This window comes from Bufo bufo, chromosome 6 (assembly GCF_905171765.1).
Source record: "Bufo bufo chromosome 6, aBufBuf1.1, whole genome shotgun sequence".
Lineage (NCBI taxonomy): Eukaryota > Metazoa > Chordata > Amphibia > Anura > Bufonidae > Bufo > Bufo bufo.
In genome coordinates, this window is record NC_053394.1 from 386,615,070 (window position 1) to 386,638,033 (window position 22,964).

Here is a 22,964-nt window from a genome sequence, read left to right on the forward strand (position 1 = left end):
TTAGGGGTAAGTTACAGAAATTGTGCTTCAATTAAAAATATCTAGAGCGCTATATTTTTGCAGCACAAAGTGGTGCCTGCGCTATATATTACAATTAGTACAGGCGCCATTTTGACAACATAAAGCAGTCTAATTTTTAAGTTGAGAATGTTATATATTTAGTGCTTTCTTTGGCATTAATGGCAGCCAAGCTAAACCCAGAGGGGTCCAGAGAGGGGTTCACACAGCTTCCACTGTCCCTGCCTTTATCTGCCTGCCCCCCACCTCAATCAGCCTCAAATCACCCTCCTATCAGACCCCCAGCCTCAGATCAGACATTTAAAATAAAAATAAAAATAAACTTGCCTCTCCAGCTCCGGACGGCGCTGCCACTCGGCAGATTCACTTACCCTCCCGGTCTTCTTCCCGCCACGCTGTAATGTGACCTGGTCATAGTGCGCATCTACATGCTCTACGTCCTGACACTGTACGTGTCAGGACACAGCGTGGGGCCGGAAGAAGACCAGGGAAGGTGAGTACAACTAGCAATGCGCTGTTCTCACCGTCCTGTGCCTCCCTCGTGCTAATGTCCGCTTTTATAATGGAACGGGTCATTGTCATTTTCACAATATGTTCTGGCAGGGGGCCACATGAAATGGTCCCTCGGGCCGTATGTAGCCCGCGGGACCATAGAGGCTCACCCCTGCCTTACAGCTACGCCCCTGATAATATTGGAATTTGATTATTAGAAAAGCTATATAGGATTATTTTCATCAGCACATATAATTCTAACTCGCCAACAATTTTCTAGCTGCTCAGATGCATCCATACATTTTGAACCTTTGATTATAGATACCTGGTCATGTGATCTCTAGTCTGACCTCCAGTCTGAGGCTTGCTGTCTCTCTCCTGTGTGGCTGACATCCTGTGAACTACAAGATTACAGCATCATTTATCAGATCCCTCTGGAGAGCTCCCTCCCCACCAGCTACTCCTCCTTGTCTTCTGTATCTCCCTAAACATATCATGCTGCTGAAGATATCATCTCTATATCTTCAGCAGCATGCTATGTTTAGGGACATACAGAAAGCGAGAATAGTAGCTGGTGGGGAGGGAGCTGCGCTTTTGTGTGGCAGACCATTTTTTTAAAAATTCTTTCTGAATCCGATTTAGTTTCGAATCAATTTGCTCATCTTTACTCTGAAGGTATTAATTTCAGGGACTCATTGGCTAAACTTTAGACAATGAGTCCCTAAAATTAATATGTAATTGGTCTGCCATACAAAAACAAAGCTTATGAGATTTGTTTCAGATGAATCACTTGAAAACAGTGCCCAGTGCGTTTGTCAGTATTAGCAGGGAAAACCCATGAAGAAGGTAGAGAACTGTGGATAACATGACGCTTGGAGGACGCGGGGAGGCGGCAGAGTCTGACAAAGAATGATTATAGACACAAGTCACTAACGTAGTGTGATAGGAACACTAAAGAGAGGGAATTCCTCTAGGAAAAGTATTAAGGGAGTGAGGGGATGCTCAAACTGTGCTTAAAGGGGTTGTCCCACCTCACATGTCATCATTCAGACAACCTGAGCCCACCCTGTCTTAGAGTCGGTAAACCAGGTTTAGTTAGTCTCTTTGATAAGAAGGTGTGGTGGCTCAGTCGGTAGAGTGTGTGGGTTTATCTATTGGATTCTACAGTGCAGCCAGGCGTTTTTTTTTTTTTTTTTTAATTTCAGCCCATTTTGGAATTCTTTTTTCCAGCTCCCCACTACATTGTGTGCAATTTTAAATGGTGGAATTAGAAAGCGCAACTTTTCCTACAAAAAACAAGCCCTCTTAAGGCTTTATGAAAGAAAAAATATAAAAAAGTAATGGCCACAGGAAGGCAGGGAGTGAAAAATGAAAGCAGAAAAAATGAAAATCACAAGGTCCTCAAAGGGTTAAACACATTGCATTATAGCACAAACATGTTACAGCAACAGCACCAATTTTACATCCATATTATTAAACACATAGTTCAAAGACATTTTACAACAAACGCTGTATTGTTATATTGTGTTAGTGGACATACTAGTACATCATACGGTGTGTTTCAAAGACATTTTAGTACACAGTTCTCATTGTTTTACCACTGATATTAAACGCATAGTTATTAGACATTTCACTGCATTCTTCCCAAAGTAAATTGTCAATACCAGTGTGGAGTGTGTTTGTAGAAGTGGAGAGACATTTAATTTTGCTACTGTCTTTAAAATACAAAAAACACACTTGCCATTTTGCTTGTCCTGTTAAATAATCTGTCTGTACCAAACCCCTGACTTTTCATTTATAGGCCTCATAATAAAATGTCTCAGAAATGGAATAGTGCAGAATGAAAGACCCATGCCTCGTCCTCCCAGAGTCATAATGTATGTAGTACCAGCAGTATCAGTACCTGCCAGGAGTAGTAGTAGTTGGCCACAGTTCTCCCTGGCTCCTAATATTATTGAGGACAAAGAGGATGTAATTGTGGACTGGATGGCTCAGCGTTTAGAATACCATGAGGAGGAGATTCGGGGGAGGAGGGGCACCCCATGCATAGTTGTGTTTCTGGTGGTAGGAGCAGTGGCACCTGTAGCTGCACTGGTGGTGGTAGGAGCAGTGGTAGCAGCAGTGGAACTCAAGGCAAGTATAAAGCAGGTAATCTGGAGGGGGCTAGGAAGCCCATGATGACATATCCGTTTTCATGGCAGGGAGGTTGAGGACTATTACAATGATTGTGTGTTGGACAGGATCTGGGAGCTAAATCAGGGAGCTGAGAAGAAGGTAACATCAGAGTAAGAGGATGGTGGCAGTGACAGCAATACAGAGTGAAGGCAACATGCATTTAGAACCTCCCAAAATCTACCAGGGCCAGATCTGCTTCTAGTTTTGTCAGCTTGGGAACTGGTGATGCTGATGATACTGTGGTCGCAGGCTCAAAATGTGCCAGACCTAAAACAAGCTCGGCTGCAGCTCGCTCTGTGTGGAGTGTGCAAGTATCTCCTGTCTGACAGTTTTTTTCTCCCTGGTGCTGGAAAACAAAAGCAATGCCCTGTGCAAGATCTGCCAGATTACAATAAGCCATGGGGGTGACAGAGGTGTCTGCCAGCTACCACAACAAGAGATTCCTCCTTCTCCCAGTCTCCTTTGTGGCAGCCAGGCGGCATCCACGTGCAGTACTGTGTCCAAGTCCCCATCAGTTACTGCTCCTCCTGCTCAGACTATGCCTCCTCCTATTCTGTCCCACCAACAGCCATCGATAATGGAATGTGTGGCCAAGAAACAACTCTGCTTGCACAAGTTGCTGGTGGTGCAGTCTCTGTGGTACCACTTTGTGGATTCTGTTGCCTTTAGAGGACTAATGGCATGTGCTCACTCTCACTAGAAGTTATCTAGCTGGCATTTTTTTTTTTTAAAGCCATCCCTGCTTTGTACTCTCAAGTGGCGGTGAATGTAGGCCACTCCTTGCAATTCTAGCTGTGCAGCAAGGTGCACACAATGGACACCTGGAGCAACGATTACGGACTGGAACAGTTCATGCCTTTCACAGCCTATTAGATCAATGTTTTTTGCAGCGAGGCAGCACTGTAACAAGAAGGCCAGGTCCTGTTGACACCTCCACGTTTGTTCCAACACCAGGCACTTATCGGCCTCCTCCATGGATATCCTCCTGTCCCAAACAGAAGCAGGGCAGAACATCGCTCCCACTCCCCCTTCTTCCTATCATGTGAAGCGTTGCCATGCCGTTTTAGAGCTGATCTCCATGGGTGATAGTAGCCACATAGCCAAATACTTTCTAAAGAGCATCAAGCAGCAAACAACCGTGCTGGCTGTCTCCTCACCTAACTCCAACTGGGCAAGGTGGTCAGAGACAATTGCAGGAACATTGTGGCTGCTTTGTGAATGGGAGAAATAACACATGCTCCCTGAATGATGCATGTGATAAATCTAGTCGTGCAGCGTTTGTTTAAAAAAAAAGTACAGTGGCCTTTGGAAGGGATTAATAATAGTAATAATAATCATATAATATAATCGTAATCAGTTCTCACTTCTCCTGTCCTTATACTATATACAGTGATAAGCAGGGTGTTCTAGTGGTGATAGATAATCAGTTCTCACCTCTCCTGTGTTCTCACCTGTCCTTATACTAGATACAGTATCTTCATGCCTGCAGTCATCCCAAAACTTCTAGACAGAACAGGCAGACAGCATTAAAGGGTTTGTTCAGGAATAAGTAACTTTTCACATCCGCAGCCTCTACTATGGAAAGAGTCATACGTACCTGCTACCCTTAGCTCTGGTTATGTGTGCCAGCTCCTGTGTGTCCATCTTCCAGTAAATGTTGTTTACTCCCTCGCCGGCACAGGCATGGTCACCTGCTTTACTGCAGCCAATGGCTGGCTTTAGTGGTGATGTGTTTCTTTTGGACATGTTACCCCTGAATCCAGTCACTGGCTGCAGCAGAGCAGATGATTATGCCCATTCCTAGGAGGTAAATAATCCACGGACTGAAATAACTTTGGCTTACTGGCTTCACAGCCCTGGGGCCACCAGCAAGGGCAACAGGTGCACAATATAATGTTATATACACACAATGTAATGTTAGGGATGGAATATAAGGGCTGCTCTCCCTGCATTGCAAACTGGTTGGAATAATGAAGCAATCAGATTGGATTTATACAGGAGACCTGCAGATATTTGGGTCAGATAACTCCTGCTGTCCGGTCATTTTTGGTCATCTTTTCAGGTCATATAAAACCTTCCACACGACTTCTCCAACCGTCTGATGACTTCTACAATATTTCTTTCACAGCTTGTGAATCCAGGTGAAGATCTGAACAATATTAATCCTACAGAGACATATGTGAGGGGTGATGAGCAGAGTACAGAGGACATTCCTACAGATAACCGCCCAGGTGAGTAGTGACCACTAAGTAAAGCAGAGAGGTCTCTAAGATTCTGCTTATACAAATAAAAAAAGGATAGCTATATTGTGCAATGTGGGAATAATGAAATTACATTTATTAATAGATGAAACGTGTTGGGACACACATCTTTTTATTTGAGCATGTCTTTATAGTTTTCTATGCACCCTTTACTATATCTAGTGCTTGGGCTTTACTGCCCTTTGTTTTTGAACTGTACCTCTACAACATAATACACACTGACTCCAAGATTAGGGCAACCTGTGCCACCGCGACTGGTGAGCCTCTCCAGTACCCCATTTCTTTATACCAGGGGGTTAGAGAGAACCTGACAGGAGCAAGATCTCAGAAAAACCCGACTGATTGCCTCATTCTACCATGAGTCACGTGTACATCTAGCCGTACTTACTGGTAAGAGATACAGTGGGATGCAAAAGTTTGGGCAACCTTGTTAATCATCATGATTTTCCTGTATAAATTGTTGGTTGTTACGATAAAAAATGTCAGTTAAATATATCATATAGGAGACACACACAGTGATATTTGAGAAGTGAAATGAAGTTTAGTGGATTTACAGAAAGTGTGCTATAATTGTTTAAACAAAATTAGGCAGGTGCATAAATTTGGGCACTGTTGTCATTTTATTGATTCCAAAACCTTTAGAACTAATTATTGGAACTCAAATTGGCTTGGTAAGCTCAGTGACCCCTGACCTACATACACAGGTGAATCCAATTAGGAGAAAGAGTATTTAAGGGGGTCAATTGTAAGTTTCCCTCCTCTTAATTTTCTCTGAAGAGTAGCAACGTGGGGGTCTCAAAACAACTCTCAAAGGACCTGAAGACAAAGATTGTTCACCATCATGGTTTAGGGGAAGGATACAGAAAGCTGTCTCAGAGATTTCAGCTGTCTGTTTCCACAGTTAGGAACATATTGAGGAAATGGAAGACCACAGGCTCAGTTCAAGTTAAGGCTCGAAGTGGCAGACCACGAAAAATCTCAGATAGACAAAAGCGACGAATGGTGAGAACAGTCAGAGTCAACCCACAGACCAGCACCAAAGACCTACAACATCATCTTGCTGCAGATGAAGTCACTGTGCATCGTTCAACCATTCGGTGCACTTTACACAAGGAGATGCTGTATGCGAGAGTGATGCAGAGGAAGCCTTTTCTCCGCCCACAGCACAAAAAGTGCCGCTTGAGGTGGGCTAAAGCACATTTGGACAAGCCAGCTTCATTTTGGAATAAGGTGCTGTGGACTGATGAAACTAAAATGTAGTTATTTGGCCATAACAAGGGGTGTTATGCATGGAGGAAAAAGAACACAGCATTCCAAGAAAAACACCTGCTACCTACAGTAAATTATGGTGGTGGTTCCATCATGCTGTGTGGCCAGTGCAGGGACTGGGAATCTTGTCAAAGCTGAGGGACGCATGGATTCCACTCAGTATCAGCAGATTCTGGAGACCAATGTCCAGGAATCAGTGACAAAGCTGAAGCTGCGCCGGGGCTGGATCTTTCAACAAGACAACGACCCTAAACACTGCTCAAAATCCACTAAGGCATTTATGCAGAGGAACAAGTACAACGTTCTGGAATGGCCATCTCAGTCCCCAGACCTGAATATAATTGAAAATCTGTGGTGTGACTTAAAGAGAGCTGTCCATGCTCGGAAGCCATCAAACCTGAATGAACTAAAGATGTTTTGTAAAGAGGAATGGTCCAAAATACCTTCAACCAGAATCCAGACTCTCATTGGAACCTACAGGAAGCGTTTAGAGGCTGTAATTTCTGCAAAAGGAGGATCTACTAAATATTGATTTCATTTATTTTTTGTGGTGCCCAAATTTATGCACCTGCCTAATTTTGTTTAAACAATTATAGCACACTTTCTGTAAATCCAATAAACTTCATTTCACTTCTCAAATATCACTGTGTGTGTCTCCGATATGATATATTTAACTGACATTTTTTATCGTAACAACCAACGATTTATACAGGAAAATCATGACTATTAACAAGGTTGCCCAAACTTTCGCATCCCACTGTATATGTATTTGTTGGTGCTACTTTACCTTATTGTAGCGCTATATTCATATATGTTACAGGGGTTAAGAATAATAGGCGTCTGTTTGTCTTGGGGCCTGTTCTAAGAGGGACATGTATATTTGTTTCTCCCTTTTTTAATGGGTTTATAATAAAAGTTACGTTTTATTATTAATACTACTGCCCCTTTTATTTTTTTAACATTTGGTAACTAAACCACAAGTTCCTATCCCTCTACAGTACAGTGTAGTTATTATACAGAGGTCTTCTCATGTCTCTCCAGTCCCTGTCTTTGCTCTGGACCCTCCAGGTTTCCTCTTCTGTAGCACTTTTCTTTTCTCTTCTCCTTATTTCTTCTGCCTCTTCTCTTCTTCCTTCCTTCCTTCCTTCCTTCCTAACAGCAAGTCCTAGCATTGTCTAGAATATGGCTTGGACACATCTTTTTGGTTGTTCCTTTGATCCTCCCGCCTGTGGAGATATCGCACATCTCTGGCGCTGTAATATATATTATATACAACTTATTGACTGCATCTATAGCACGATACATAGAGAACTATAAAAAAAAAAGTATCACGAGAGAATATGCTATGCGAATGCAATGTTAAGCGTTTCCGCAGATCACTCTACTGGTAGATGTGTCAACCGTTATGACATATCAATCTGTGTAACTAATGGAACTGCAATATATGAGACCATATTGTTGATGTATACACTTACCTTTGTCACTAATTGTACACAATTTTCGGTTTGCGCTCTAGTTTAAAAAAGACTGTGAAAAACCGAAACGTCACACTCTAGCCGCATATTGAATAAAAAGCACCAACCAAGAACCTCTTTTGATGTACTGGAGTTTATTTTGCATACTAAATGTGGTAGGAACCCTACTTCCAGTTACAAAAAACGTAGCCTGCAGCTCGTACCCAAGCATTTACTTACAAAGGGCAGAGGATCTTTATTGATCATCTGTCCTTTGAAGTGGCCGAAACTGGACATAATTGTCCAATTGTCGGCCTCTCCTCAGCTGGGGGGGGGGGGGGGCCACCATTCTCCAGCCAGCAATATCTAAGTATACACATCTATATAGATACTTGGGGCACATCTATATACATGTATATACACATACACCAACCTGGGGCAGTATTTGGCCCTATTTAGGTATATACATCCATATAGATGTTTGGGGCATATCTACATGCATGTATATATATATATATATATATATATATATATATATATATACACAATATAATTCTGGGGCATAAATGGGCAGCAATAAGCCCACCCGCATATATATATATATATATATATATATATATATATATATATATATATCTCTATGTATACACCCATACCACCTGAACTGGCCCATGCAAAAGGGCCAATATATATATATGCATATATGTAAGGGCACCGCTCTACATAGCCTGATAGTTATCTTACAATGTTTGGCCCGATGAAAGGTCCGCTTTAAAATGCAATGCACTATAGGGATAATGCATTTCATTTTAAAATCAATCAAAAAGCTGTCTGTTATAGAATTGCTAATTTATTCTTAGTTTCCACCGAAAAAACATAATAACAAGCGATGGATCTTGGGAAGTGGCCATGTAGCAAAAACTATATGTATTTGGTATCACTGTAATCATAGTGACCCAGAGAATAAAGATAATATGTTATTTATACCGAAAAAGGAACGCCATAAAATTTATAATGTAAAAACGTAGTGGCAGAATTGCTGTTTTTCCCATCTCCCTCCCAGAAAGAGTCATAAAACTTGATCAGAAAGTTGTGTACCCCAATAATGGCGCCATTAAAAACTACAACTTGTTCTGCAAAAACAAATCCTCAGAAAGCTATATAGACAGAAAAATAAAAAAGTTACAGCTCTTGGAACGCTACGATGAAAAAAGGAAGAAAAACGCTTGGTCAGTAAGGCCCAAAACAGGCTGGTCACTAAGGGGTTAAAGGAGTTGTCTCATCTGAGACAATGGGGGCATATCACTAGGATATGCCCCCATTGTCTGATAGGTGCGGGTCCAACCGCTGGGACCCACACCTTTATCGAGAACAGAGCGGTGGCTGGAGCACTCTGTTCCGGCCACCACCAAGCGCTCTCCCCAATGAAGTGAATGGGAGCGCATGACCAGCCACTGTTTCCATTCACTTCTATGGCCTGAGTGAAATAGCCGAGCCAGTGCTGCGCATGCACAGTGCATCCTCCACCACTTTCGGGGCTCCGTTTAGGAGATAGGCGCAGGGACCCGCACCTACCAGACAATAGTGGCATATCCTAGCGAACTGACCCCATTGTCTCAGATGCGACAACCCCTTTAATATAAATGCACGAAAAAAGGATACATAAATAAAAAAAAGTAAACTAAAACAAGGAATTACCAAATTAAAAACAAAAGAAGGAAAGTATATGGAAGAAGATAAAGAACTAGCTGACTGCCTCAATGAATACCTCTGTTCAGTTTTTACAAAGGAAAATGAAGGAAAAGGACCTCAGTTAGGAAGGAAGACTAATGCATCTTTTCATGCATGTGTCTTTACAGAGGAAGAGGTTCTAAATCAGCTGTCTAAAATTAATACAAATAAGTCACAGGGGCCTGATGGGATACACCCAAAGCTATTAAAAGAGCTTAGCGGTGAACTAGCAAAACCATTAACAGATTTATTTAACCGAACACTGGTAACAGGAGTCGTCCCAAAAGATTGGAAATTAGCAAATGTTGTGCCAATTTACAAGAAAGGTAGTAGGGAGGAATCTGGCAACTATAGGCCAGTAAGCCTGACATCAATAGTGGGGAAATTAATGGAAACCATACTTAAGGAGAGGATTGTGGAACATCTAAAATCCCATGGATTGAAAGATGAAAAACAGCATTGGTTTACTTCAGGGAGATCATGTCAAACTAATCTTATTGATTTTTTTGATTGGGTGACTAAAATAATAGATGGCGGAGGTGCAGTAGACATCGCTTATCTAGACTTTAGTAAGGCTTTTGATACTGTCCCACATAGAAGGCTTATCAATAAATTGCAGTCTTTGGGCTTGGAATTGCAGTCTTTGGGATTGGACTCCCATATTGTTGAATGGATTAGGCAGTGGCTGAGGGACAGACAACAGAGGGTTGTAGTCAATGGAGTATATTCAGACCATCTTGTTACCAGTGGGGTACCTCAGGGATCTGTTCTGGGACCCATATTGTTTAATATCTTTATCAGCGAAATTGCAGAAGGCCTCAATGGTAAGGTGTGTCTTTTTGCTGATGACACAAAGATTTGTAACAGGGTTGATGTTCCTGGAGGGATACACCAAATGGAAAAGGATTTAGGAAAACTAGAGGGATGGTCAAAAATCTGGCAACTAAAATTTTGTCGATAAGTGCAAGATAATGCACCTGAGGCGTAAAAACCCAAGAGCAGAATATAAAATCAGTGATACAGTCCTAACCTCAGTATCTGAGGAAAGGGATTTAGGGGTCATTATTTCAGAAGACTTAAAGGTAGGCAGACAATGTCATAGAGCAGCAGGAAATGCTAGCAGAATGCTTGGGTGTATAGGGAGAGGCATTACCAGTAGACAGAGGGAGGTGCTCATGCCGCTCTACAGAGCACTATTGAGACCTCATCTGGAGTATTGTTCGCAGTACTGGAGACCATATCTCCAGAAGGATATTGATACTTTGGAGAGAGAGAGCAGAGAAGAGCTACTAAACTAGTACATGGATTGCAGGATAAAACTTACCAGGAAAGATTAAAGGACCTTAACATGTATAGCTTGGAAGAAAGACGAGACAGAGGGGATATGATAGAAACTTTTAAATACATAAAGGGAATTAACAAGGTAAAAGAGGAGAGAATATTTAAAAGAAGGAAAACTGCTACAAGAGGACATAGTTTTAAATTAGAGGGGCAAAGGTTTAAAAGTAATATCAGGAAGTATTACTTTACTGAGAGTAGTGGATGCATGGAATCGCCTTTCTGGAGAAGTGGTAGCTGCAAATACAGTGAAGGAGTTTAAGCATGCATGGGATAGGCATAAGGCCCTCCTTCATATAAGATAGGGCCAGGGGCTATTCATAGTATTCAGTATATTGGGCAGACTAGATGGGCCAAATTGTTCTTATCTGCCGACACATTCTATGTTTCTATGTTATGGTGTGGGCCATGCAGTTTGTTTACTTGACAGTGACAGGACTGAGATTAGGAGAGACCTCGGTGTGCACAGTGTCCTAGCTGCAGTGATGATGTTCGGGTCACAGGATTATTCTTTGGCGCTATATGTAGTTTGGGTAATCGGGAAAGGCTGCAGTATAAGGCTACATTCACACAACAGTGAAAAATGGCACACAGCAGTTTTTTTAATAAATTTAACTCAATGGCGCTATTCACATGGCCATTTTTTTTCTAAAGGGAAGTGAATAGTGGTTGTGAAAAATGGGACTATTTTTAATGGCCATTTAGACAGGAGTGCATCCATGTAATGCCCGTTTAAAATGGGTACACTAGTGGAAAATGGCCATTTAGGGGTTAAAATAAAAATACATTTCCTTATCCGCTTGCACACAAAGGGCAGTCTCTTTTGGTGCTGAAGGACCTGTGCTACCAACGTGATGACTTCACCATGCTCTCCCAGCATTATTGCTTAGGAGCGCATGGTGACATCGTCCCACTGAGAGTGTAGGTCCTTTAGCACCAAATGAAGAGCGACTTTTCTCTACACGTGCAAGTGGATGAGAGGAGTAATTTCCCCCCCCCCCATAAAAACAAAACCCTGCACATTATTAACATTATTAATTATTACTGATGGGGGCCACCCTGGGGAAGATTATTACTAACTGAGGCCACTGTGGGGGACATTATGTTTACTGCAGGGATTGGTAGTTAAATTTAAAAAAAGCAAATAAAAATCATCTAAATCATCCTGAAATAATGGCCGTTAAAAACGAATGTGGGCGGTTCAGTCAGCACAACCCTGTATGCAGGTGCACATCGCTATGGCGAAATACATATACAAATGCAATAGCACTCTGCAACCAGCACTCCGCCCTGCCTCCATGCTGGATGCTGAATGAGGCATTAGTGTACATTTTGGCCAAAGCGTAATAAGCCACTCACCACGTCAAGGTCGCCTCTAAGAGTGGTCCCTAACACTAGTTCCTACCTGTTTATGGGCCATGATAGCCACACAAAGTCCAGGAAGTGCAGGTACAGCAAGCACGCCAAGCACACTCTGCTTTTAACCCCGTCCGGTGCCATTACAGCTTTCATCGGATCCAGGGATGCAAGTACCAACATGCATGCTGAGCCCACTATATACTTCTGGAGCCAAATGTCTACTGGTAGGTGCTATATAAGCAGACTCAGTTTTATACTGACTTTAAAACCAGCCTCCAGGGCAGGCTAACTGGTCAGGTGTGCATGACTGCATGGAGATTGCCACGCCTCCAATATATACTACAAAGAAAAAATGTGGGGGGTTCAGTCAGCACAACCCTGTATGCAGGTGCACATTGCTATGGCGAAATACATATACAAATGCAATAGCACTCTGCAACCAGCACTCCGCCCTGCCTCCATGCTGGATGCTGAATGAGGCATTGGTGTACATTTTGACCAAAGCGTAAGAAGCCACTCACCACGTCAAGGTCGCCTCTATGAGTGGTCCCTAACACTAGTTCCTACCTGAGGCGACCTTGACGTGGTGAGTGGCTTATTACGCTTTGGCCAAAATGTACACCAATGCTATTTTGCGTTAAAAATGAATGCAAAACGTCCAGACGACCAAGAAAGGGAAAAATTTCCTTGAAAAACTTAGTGTGTCCGTTTTTTATGGCCTTTTTTTCACGTGTGAATGTAGCCTTAAGAGGTCATACAAAAAAGTCTCACCATTGAACACCAGATATTTGCCTGCTGCAGGGAAGAGCATGATGTCCTCGGTATTACTTTAACTTTATTCACAGTATAGGAGCTTCACTGATGTAAAGGGGACACTGAGGAACAGCACTACTGCAGGGGGCACGCAAAGGGGGCATAACTACTGTGTGGGTGCACTTAGGGAGCATCAGTACGGTGAAGAGGGCACTAAAGGGGAATTCCACTGTGAAAGGGACGCTGATGGGAGATAACTATTGTGTGGGGCACTAAGAGGTGATTCGTTGCCTCTTGTTCAGTGTTAGGAAATGTTTTATTTATATATCTTTTAAATGACTGATTGGGTGGGGATGCAGGGAAGTTGCTTGAGGTGGGAGCCAGCGTTTTATACTTATGACCCTTGGTCTACTATTAGATTGTGGTCTGTTTGGCCACCACTGTTTTAGTCGATTGATACTTGAATTTTGTGCCATGCCTTGATACTTGAATTTTGTTTTATTGGAAAAGTTCTAAAACTTCAATGCAATTTTAATGTTTTTTATCAATCATAAAATGTGTTTTATTCTTGGCAGATGACTGTACCAGGAACTTAGAGAAACATCTGGTATCTTCAGATTTTGAAGTAGATGATTGTGGTATCACACGAGATACATTTGAAGAGCATGCCAATATACAACCCTCATCCAATCACAGCAACAATGCATCACTTGATTCTTTTAAACAGGCCCGATCTTCTGATTCATCACATAGTGTAAGACAGAATAAAAGTCACAGAGGAGGTGCTAAACATCAAACAGCTTACGTAAAAGAGAATCCATTTTCATGTTCAGAATGTGGAAAATGTTTTAGATTTAAATCTCAGATTGTTACACATGAGAGAATTCACACAGGGGAGAAGCCATATTCATGTTCAGAATGTGGGAAATGTTTTCACTGTAATTCATCTCTTCTTATACATCAGAGAATTCACACAGGAGAGAAGCCATTTTCATGTTCAGAATGTGGAAAATGTTTTAACCAGAAATCGGCTCTTGTTATACATGTGAGAATTCACACAGGGGAGAAGCCATTTTCATGTTCAGAATGTGGGAAATGTTTTAACCGTAAATCATATCTTGTTATACATCAGAGAATTCACACAGAAGAAAAGCCATTTTCATGTTCAGAATGTGGGAAATGTTTTAAGATGAAATCAGAATTTGTTATACATCAGAGATTTCACACAGGGGAGAAGCCATTTTCATGTTCAGAATGTGGTAAATGTTTTAATAGTAAATCAGGTCTTGATAGACATCAGAGAAATCACACAGGAGAGAAGCCATTTTCATGTTCAGAATGTGGGAAATGTTTTAATCGTAAATCGGATCTTGTTATACATCAGAGAATTCACACAGGAGAGAAGCCATTTTCATGTTCAGAATGTGGGAAATGTTTTAAGAGTAAATCAGAATTTGTTATACATGAGAGAATTCACACAGGAGAGAAGCCATTTTCATGTTCAGAATGTGGAAAATGTTTTAATCAGAAATCAGATTTTGTTATACATCAGAGAATTCACACAGGGGAGAAGCCATTTTCATGTTCAGAATGTGGGAAATGTTTTAACCGTAAATCAACTCTTGACACACATCAGAAAATTCACACAGGGGAGAAGCCATTTTCATGTTCAGAATGTGATATGTGTTTCAACCATAAATCATACCTTGTTAAACATAAAAAAAAACACATATAAGAGAAGCCATCTTTATGCTTAGCCCATTAGTGACCTCCCTTATGTATTTTTATGGTGGTCACTAACTGGCTTTCTTCTTTCAGATACTCCGTTTTATAGAGAGGTAAAACAGCACCTTGCTTTCAGTTACCAGAGGTAGCTGAGGGCTTGGAGCGATGATTGGGACCGCTGTGACCAAACAAACATAGTCTCCTTTATTGAATGAATATTGGTAATCAAATGACAGATCCAGTTAAAAGTGAAACTAAGTTTTTTTTTTGTTTTTTGTTTTTTAATATATATCTCCTCTAAACACAAATGTTTGGTGAAAGAAAAATAAAACTAGTCTCCCAAAGGTACCACCCTGCCTGTGATCGGTATGGGGACCCTCCATTCCTGTAAAATTTAAAATACAGGGGCCTATATGTGAAAGTCCAAAAATTGAGCTGGATTCCCACAAGAGCTGGTGTCCAGACATGTGGAAAAAGGGGCGTCATTCACACTTGTAAATGGGAAGTTATTTGCAGTCAAGTGGAATGACTGATAGGATGTAACATAGTTTATAAGGCTGAAAAAAGACATCTGTCCATCCAGTTCGGCCTGTTATCCTGCAAGTTGATCCAGAGGAAGGCAAAAAAAATCATGTGAGGTAGAAGCCAATTTTCCCCACTTTAGGGGGGAAAAATTTGTTCCCGACTCCAATCAGGCAATCAGAATAACTCCCTGGATCAACGACCCCTCTCTAGTAGCTATAGCCTGTAATATTATTACACTCCAGAAATACATCCAGGCCCCTCTTGAACTCTTTTAGTGAACTCACCATCACCACCTCCTCAGGCAGAGAGTTCCATAGTCTCACTGCTCTTACCGTAAAGAATCCACTTCTATGTTTGTGTAGAAGACGCAGTGGATGTCTCCTAGTCACAGTCCTGGGGATAAATAGATGATGGGAGTGATCTTTGTACTGACCCCTGATATATTTATACATAGTTATTAGATCTGCCCTCAGTCATCTTTTTTTCTAAAGTGAATAACCATAATTTTGATAACCTTTCAGGGTACTGTAGTCCACCCATTCCAGTTATTACTTTAGTTGCCCTCCTCTGAACCATCTTCAGCTCTGCTATGTCTGCCTTGTTCACAGGAGCCCTGAACTGTACACAGTACTCCATGTGTGGTCTGATTAGTGACTTGTAAAGTGGCAGGACAATGTTTCAATCATGGGCATCTATGCCCCTTTTGATGCAACCCATTATCTAATTGCCCTTGGCAGCAGCTGCCTGACACTGGTTTCTACAGCTTAGTTTGCTGTTCACTAAAATTCCTAGGTCCTTTTCCATGTCAGTGTTACCCAGTGTTTTACCATTTAGTATGTACTGGTGACTTTATTATTCCTTTCCATGTGCATAACCTTACATTTGTCAGTGTTAAACCTCATCGGCCACTTATCTGCCCAAGCCTCCAATCTATCCAGATCCCTCTGTAGCAGTATACTGTCCTCTTCCGTTTTAATTACTTTGCACAGTTTAGTGTCATCTACAAAAAAAAATATTTTACTGTGCAAGCCTTCTACAAGATCATTAATAAATATATGGAAGAGAATAGGGCCCAATACTGACCCCTGTGGTACCCCACTAGTGACAGTGACCCAATCTGAGTGTGTACCATTAATAACCACCCTCTTTTCTATAACTGGGCCAGTTACTTACCCACATGCAGACATTTTGTCCCAGTCCGAGCAGTCTCATTTTATATATCAACCTTTTATGTGGTACAGTGTAAAATGCTTTGGAGAAGTCCAGATATACGACATCCATTGATTCGCCGCTGTCAAGTCTAAAACGTACCTCCTCATAGAAACTGATTAAATTCGTTTGACATGACTGATCCCTCATGAAGCCATGCTGATATGGTGTTATTTGCTTATTTTGATTGAGGTACTCCAAGATAGCATCTCTTAGATAACCTTCAAAGTTTACCCACGACAGATGTTAAACCTACCGGCCTATAGTTTCTGGGCTCTGTTTTTGTACCGACACCTTCAGATTTATACATTTTACCATTTATATAATTGAAAAAATATTTAGGGTTACTTTTATTCTCTTTGGCAATGAATCTTTCTGTCTCTAGTTTGGCTGCTTTTATTTGTCTTTTACAAATAAAATAAAAATTTCCTTGTAGTTTTTTAATGCTTCCATGCCTCCCTCCTGTTTTAGTGATTTAAATGCTTTCTTTTTGTCATTTATTGCTTTCTTTACATTTCTATTGATCCACATTTGGTTTTTTCTTGTTCATTAACCTTTTATTCCCATAAGGTATGTACCTTTCACAATTAGGATATTTTTAAAAGCATCCTAAAATCTATTTTGTAGCTGTATTTTTATTTTTGAGGACTTTGTCCCAGTCAGTTAGGCCTATGGCCTCTATTAGTTGACTACATTTAGCTTTTTTGAAGTTTGGTGTTTTTGTTCCTCCCTGAAGAAACACTCTTTTGAATGATAATTGGAAGGTTATTACTTTATGGTCACTATTTCCCAGGTGTCTTCCAACCTGCACATCTGTTGTTCTGTCAGGTTTATAAGTTAATACTAAGTCCAGTATGTCCGTCCCTCTAGTCCGGTCCTAAACCAGTTGGGACCAGTTTCCCAGTCTATATCTGGGTAGTTGAAGTCCCCCATAATAATGACCTCAGTAAGATTTGCCGCCTCTTCTATTTAGTTTAGTAGTAAATTTTCTGTGGTCTCTTGTATTTTAGGTGGTTTAGAATAAACTCCTATTAGTATTTTATTATAGTTTATTTTTTTTTTTTCTCTCCATGTATTTCTACCCACAGTGACTCCACATGTTCATGTCCCTTAATTATATCTTCCCAGACTCTGGGTTTTAGACAGGACTTTACATACAGGCAGACGCCTCCCCCTCTCCAGTTTTGGCGATCCTTTCTAAACAGACTGTAACCCTGTACATTAACTGCCCAGTCATAGCTATCATCCAACCATGTCTCAGTAATTCCCATTATTTCATAGTCCTCCTCACACATCACTAATTCTAGTTCCCTAGTTTTATTAGTCAGGCTTCTGGCATTAGTATACATACAATTAAGAGGTTTATGTATATTTTTTACCCTACACCTTTCTTTCTGAACTGTTCTACTCCCTCCTTCCATTCCTCCCATACTTTTATTACCTTGCCCCGGTCTCTATCTTCCCCTCCTATAATGTAATTACCCTCCCCCACATCTTCTCCCCCAAAACAGCTGACCCTTCCCCATTGAGGTGCAGCCCATTCCTACAATAGAGCCTGTAGCCAACACAGAAGTTGGCCCAGTTCTCCAGGAACCCAAACCCCTCCTTCCTACACCAGTTCTGGAGCCTCTTGTTAACCTCCCTAATTTCCTGCTGCCTTTCTTGTGTGGCTCGTGGTACAGGTAGTATTTTGGAAAACACTGCGTTTGAGATTCTTGACCTAAGCTTGTGACCTAAATCCCTAAAATCATTTTTACTGATGCTCCACCTACCTATAACTGAGCATGGGGGTAGTAATAGAGGGGTAGTAATAGAGAGAGGGGCTACCACTGATAAGAATAAGCCTGTCTGTGTGACACATTGTAAATCTATGGGACTAGTGTATCTTCAACCATACCTGGTGAAGCACAAAATGTAGCTGGCCAGCTAAGACCTGTCCTAGGTTGCTAATATAGCTTATATGTTTATATAGATAGACCTGCCAATAACCTTAATGCAGTTCCTATGTTTATGTGTTAGAGACAAAAGCAGAGTTATTTACTGTGACTTCATGTTTTGGATGTCATATAACAGTTATATATTGTGTTCACAGAAGCAGAAAAGATAACATGCCTTCATTATATAATGTAAGGTAAGCTCAATGACACAGCAGAAACAACAGAAAGCATAGAGTTAAACTGTTGTTGCTGGGCAGGAGTCTTGACCAATCACAGCCAGCCTCACACACAGCAGCAGTATTGACCAATCACAGTCAGCCTAACACACAGCCTGTGTGGGAAATTTCCCCTAGCAGGAGCTGCTAGAATCATTACACCAGAGGAGAGGAGCTGAACAGACATTCACTCCACGAAGAGCTGTGTTTTATGGAAGCAGAGAGGCCAAAATAGGTATTTAAAAGTTATGTAATGTTCCTACTGTTAATATAGTGATGTCACGGATGTAGTAGGGGAGAACACCAAAAGACAATCAAGAAGGAAGATGAAAGACACTAGGCCTCACCGCTAGGGAAGGAAAAGGGTCACCACCTATAAAACCCTGCTCCTGGCCCTAACTCCTATCCGTATGGGCACCTCTCGATGGTAGAGATACCCATACACAGGAACCTAGAAAACCCTGGTGACCCTCAGATGACCCTCAGATAATGACAGGGCAGAGACCACCCGTTCCTTCCCTGGTGAAGGAACTAGCGTCTCATTGAGGCCTAGTAAACAACCGGGGGGGGGGGGGGATACAAAACACGATAAGCGAAACACTTACCTTCAGAGGATGAAGGATGAACAGGACTTCAACAGACCAAGACCAAATAAAGCTATCCCAAGCAAGGAGTGATGGAAAAAGTCAGACTAAATAGGGCGAGGTAAAGGTCACATAAACGTGTACATTTAGAAATTATGTTCCACAGTGGGGAAATACGTTTACCAGCTGAATTTTCGGATGTGTTTTCCGAGAGTGGTGTCCAGGAGTTGCCCCCGCATCGGGAGTACGACTGCCCTATTAATCTCATCCCAGGCGCCAAACTGCCAAAATCACATTTATACAATCTCTCCCAACCTGAAAGAGTCGCTGTGGCGAAACCAACCTATCCACAGTGTTTTGGAGGGGGCTGTTTGCCAGCCTCCTGCCCCAGGATTATGGCCCATACTAACTTTAAATGGGATAACTACACTCTTGGGGATTGCTATATCACAATACTCCCCTGAATATAAGCTCTTGTAAGAGCTTGTTCCTGGTTCCTGTCTCTGCATTTAGGAGAGGTTCACCCACTGGAGCCTTGGCGTAGGTCCAGGGTGGGTAGGAGACGGCGAGACCTCCACCAAGCTTCGGCGGTTCGTGGGGTCTGCAATGCTGACTGTGTCAAGTGGAGTGCTTGGAGTCCTCTGGAAGCACTAGGAGCATGTATCAACGGAGGTACCCGGTCGGGGTGCTAGGCGTTCCATTACATTGGTGGCAAGCAGTGGGATGGCGTCCTAGTGTGAAGAGAAGCAGCTCGGAGACAACGTTCGTGGATTTACAAAATTGAGGGCAACGCTAGTATCCGTACAGCGCCCCTGGCTACAGCAATATGGATGCCGTTGGTTCCCGCACAGCATTCCATGAGGAAGATCACCCGGATTACAGGGATGCCGAGCGGAAAGGCGTATGGCACCAGGCCCTGGAGGACGTGCAGCGTCGGAGGGGTGAGAGTCTTCCCAGTGAGGAGCAGAGATTACGAATGCGATTGGCGCTGCAACTACCTCTACTGGGAGAGCAACCATTGACGGAGTGGGTGTCAGAGCTTGAGACACTGGTATGGCAGGAAACCTGGCAGGATGATGCTTACCAAGCACTACGACAGTCTCCATGGATGGAGGAGTACGCCAAGCCCGAAGGTGAGGAATATAATTGCCCTGGGTTATTGTGGGAGTCTTTTGAAGACATTGACTTTGGGAGCACAGAAGAGTCTAGATTTTGGGACATTACTGACTACAGGGGGGACTTGCACAATAGGCCTACAACTAGTGGGGTGAGGGCAGATCTTACCTTTCTGGTCCAAAGGGAGTGGGAGCTAGAGCAAGATTATCAACAGTTGTTTCGCTCCATTCAAGCCCAGCGCAAGATACAAGACAGTTGGATACCAGGCCCAGACCTGCAGCCCTACCCCTGGCAAGTCACAGCTGAGGTATCCCCTACTTCCTTACCAACTGTGGAGGTAGGGGACTTCATAGACTGGTACTGGGAGGAACCCCAGTCGGCAGGTGGAGATGGGACCGTAGTCACTCCACCGGCCCAACAGGGTGGCTGGGGAGGCGGCCCAGATCCCCAACTGCCACTGGGAGTCCAGGGGGAGGAGATGGTCGGTCCCTCACCCCTGCAACAACCAGCATCACGGGTAGTGGAGAAAGTCGGTCTCACTCCCCAGCGGCAGTGTACTTTGAAGGGAGAGGAGACTACCGGTCTCTCTCCCCAACCACAGGGGGACAGCACCCCTAACTCTGATGGTGCAGATGGGACCGCAGGAATGCCAGGAGGAGGAGGTAAACGATCCCTCCTCTCCACAGCTGATCCGCGACAAGGTCCTGGGGGCAGGATTCCCTGACCCCATCCCAGCGGAAGAGCTGGCATCTGGGCAGAGCGCAGTCGGCCTCTGCCCTCCCCTATCCTCTTCTCCAGAGCCAGACTTCCCACAGGCTACCCCAGCGGAAGAGCTGGCATCTGGGCAGAGCGCAGTCGGCCTCTGCCCTCCCCTATCCTCTTTCCAGAGCCGGACTTCCCACAGGCTACCCCAGCGGAAGAGCTGGCATCTGGGCAGAGCGCAGTCGGCCTCTGCCCTCCCCTATCCTCTTCTCCAGAGCCAGACTTCCCACAGGCTACCCCAGCGGAAGAGCTGGCATCTGGGCAGAGCGCAGTCGGCCTCTGCCCTCCCCTATCCTCTTGTCCAGAGGCTGACTCCCCACTGTCTACCCCAGCAGAAGAGCTGGCATCTGGGCAGAGCGCAGTCGGCCTCTGCCCACCAAGTACCTACAGCTCCAAGCTAGAGAACTACAAGGAAGCAAGGAGTAGCAGATGCCCACTCAACAGCTGGGGACATACAGAACAGAGTCATGCCCAAAATTCAACAGGTCCAGTATTGGGTTGTGGGTGGACTGCCAGACTAACTCAGGTACTGACCGGCGTGAGGTCAGGTATCTGGTTAGTCTTCCCTGGGAGGGGGAGATGTGTGGCGAAACAAACCTCGCCACGGTGTTTTGGAGGGGGCTGTTTGCCAGCCTCCTGCCCCAGGATTATGGCCCATACTAACTTTGAAGGAGAAGACAGACCGGCCGCACAGCTTAAATCTGTGGAACTGTTTTGGGCAGGAAAGCCATGCTTGCGGTCGGCCAAATGTGACTTCCATGGAATTCGGGAACCCCTGCTCGGATCTGGGTGATTTTTGGATATGTTGTTCACCCAGATCAGAGCTATCCATGGATGTATACATTATGGGGATGTGTGGGGTTTTGAGGTGTTTTCTGTGTGTTGGGAAAAATGTGTGTTTTCTGTCTGTGAGTGATTAAGTTAGCCCATTACGTTTGGTAATTGTATTTTGTTGATTGCGTCTCAGACAATGCCAGTGTGTTAGTTAATTGCGTCACAGACAATACTCATTGTATTTTGTTGATTGCGTTACAGACAGAGGGAAGGGGATTTTGTGTACAATTGCTGGGAAGGTTTGAATACTCTAAATGCATGTGATTGGCTGTTTTTACAAAACCCTGTGGGTGGCAACCTTGTTGGAAGATGTGTATAAATCAATGCTTGTGTGTTCAAATAAAGAAAGTTCCTGTTTTTATACCTTCATGAAGTTTTGGCTCATGTTTGGGGAATGGGATAACTACACTCTTGGGGATTGCTATATCACAATACTTCCCTGAGTATAAGCTCTTGTAAGAGCTTGTTCCTGGTTCCTGTCTTTGCATTTAGGAGAGGTTCACCCACTGGAGCCTGGAGCCTTGGCGTAGGTCCAGGGTGGGTAGGAGACGGCGAGACCTCCACCAAGCTTCGGCGGTTCATGGGGTCTGCAGTTCTGACGGTGTCAAGTGGAGTGCTTGGAGTTCTCTGGAAGCACTAGGAGCATCTATCAACGGAGGTACCCGGTCGGGGTGCTAGGCATTCCGTTACAGTCGCTATGCGTACTTATATCTCTGAGAGCCTGAGAAAGGGACACATCCGACCCTCGAAGTCACCTGTTGCCGCTGGTTTTTTTTTTGTTAAGAAAAAAGATGGTTCTTTAAGACCTTGTCTGGATTTCAGGGAGCTGAACCGTATCACGGTTCGTGACCCATATCCGCTTCCTCTGATCCCGGACCTGTTTAACCAGATTGTTGGGTCTAAGGTTTTTTCTAAGTGGGATTTAAGAGGGGCATACAACCTAGTCAGGGTCAGGGAAGGGGACAAATGGAAGACGGCCTTCAATACCCCTGAGGGTCATTTCGAGAATTTGGTTTGATGAATGCTCCGGCCGTCTTCCAACATTTTGTGAACTTTGTGAATTTTGATTTTTTTCTCCTGATTTCAAGACTCATCGAGACCACCTACGTCAGGTCTTGCTGATTCTGCGGGATAATAAATTGTACGTTAAACTGGAAAAATGTGTGTTTGTGGCTCCGGAGATTGAATTTCTTGGTTTTCTTCTCTC

General features: G+C 43.3%; 2 protein-coding genes across 2 annotated transcripts in view; one reads left to right on the forward strand and one right to left on the reverse strand.

Annotated features, from left to right (window-relative positions):
- Positions 1–22,964, reverse strand: part of LOC121003515 — a gene marked incomplete at its 5' end in the record, with an annotated part of 1,598,977 nt that overhangs the window by 1,120,206 nt on the left and 455,807 nt on the right.
- The window catches only part of LOC121004233 (gastrula zinc finger protein XlCGF17.1-like), a 90,179-nt gene continuing 81,217 nt past the window's right edge, over positions 14,003–22,964 (forward strand). Inside the window, exon 1 of the mRNA XM_040436396.1 lies at positions 14,003–14,306. Coding sequence (XP_040292330.1) covers positions 14,040–14,306 — 267 coding nt within the window. The 5' untranslated portion in view covers positions 14,003–14,039. The remainder of the gene's footprint in view (positions 14,307–22,964) is intronic.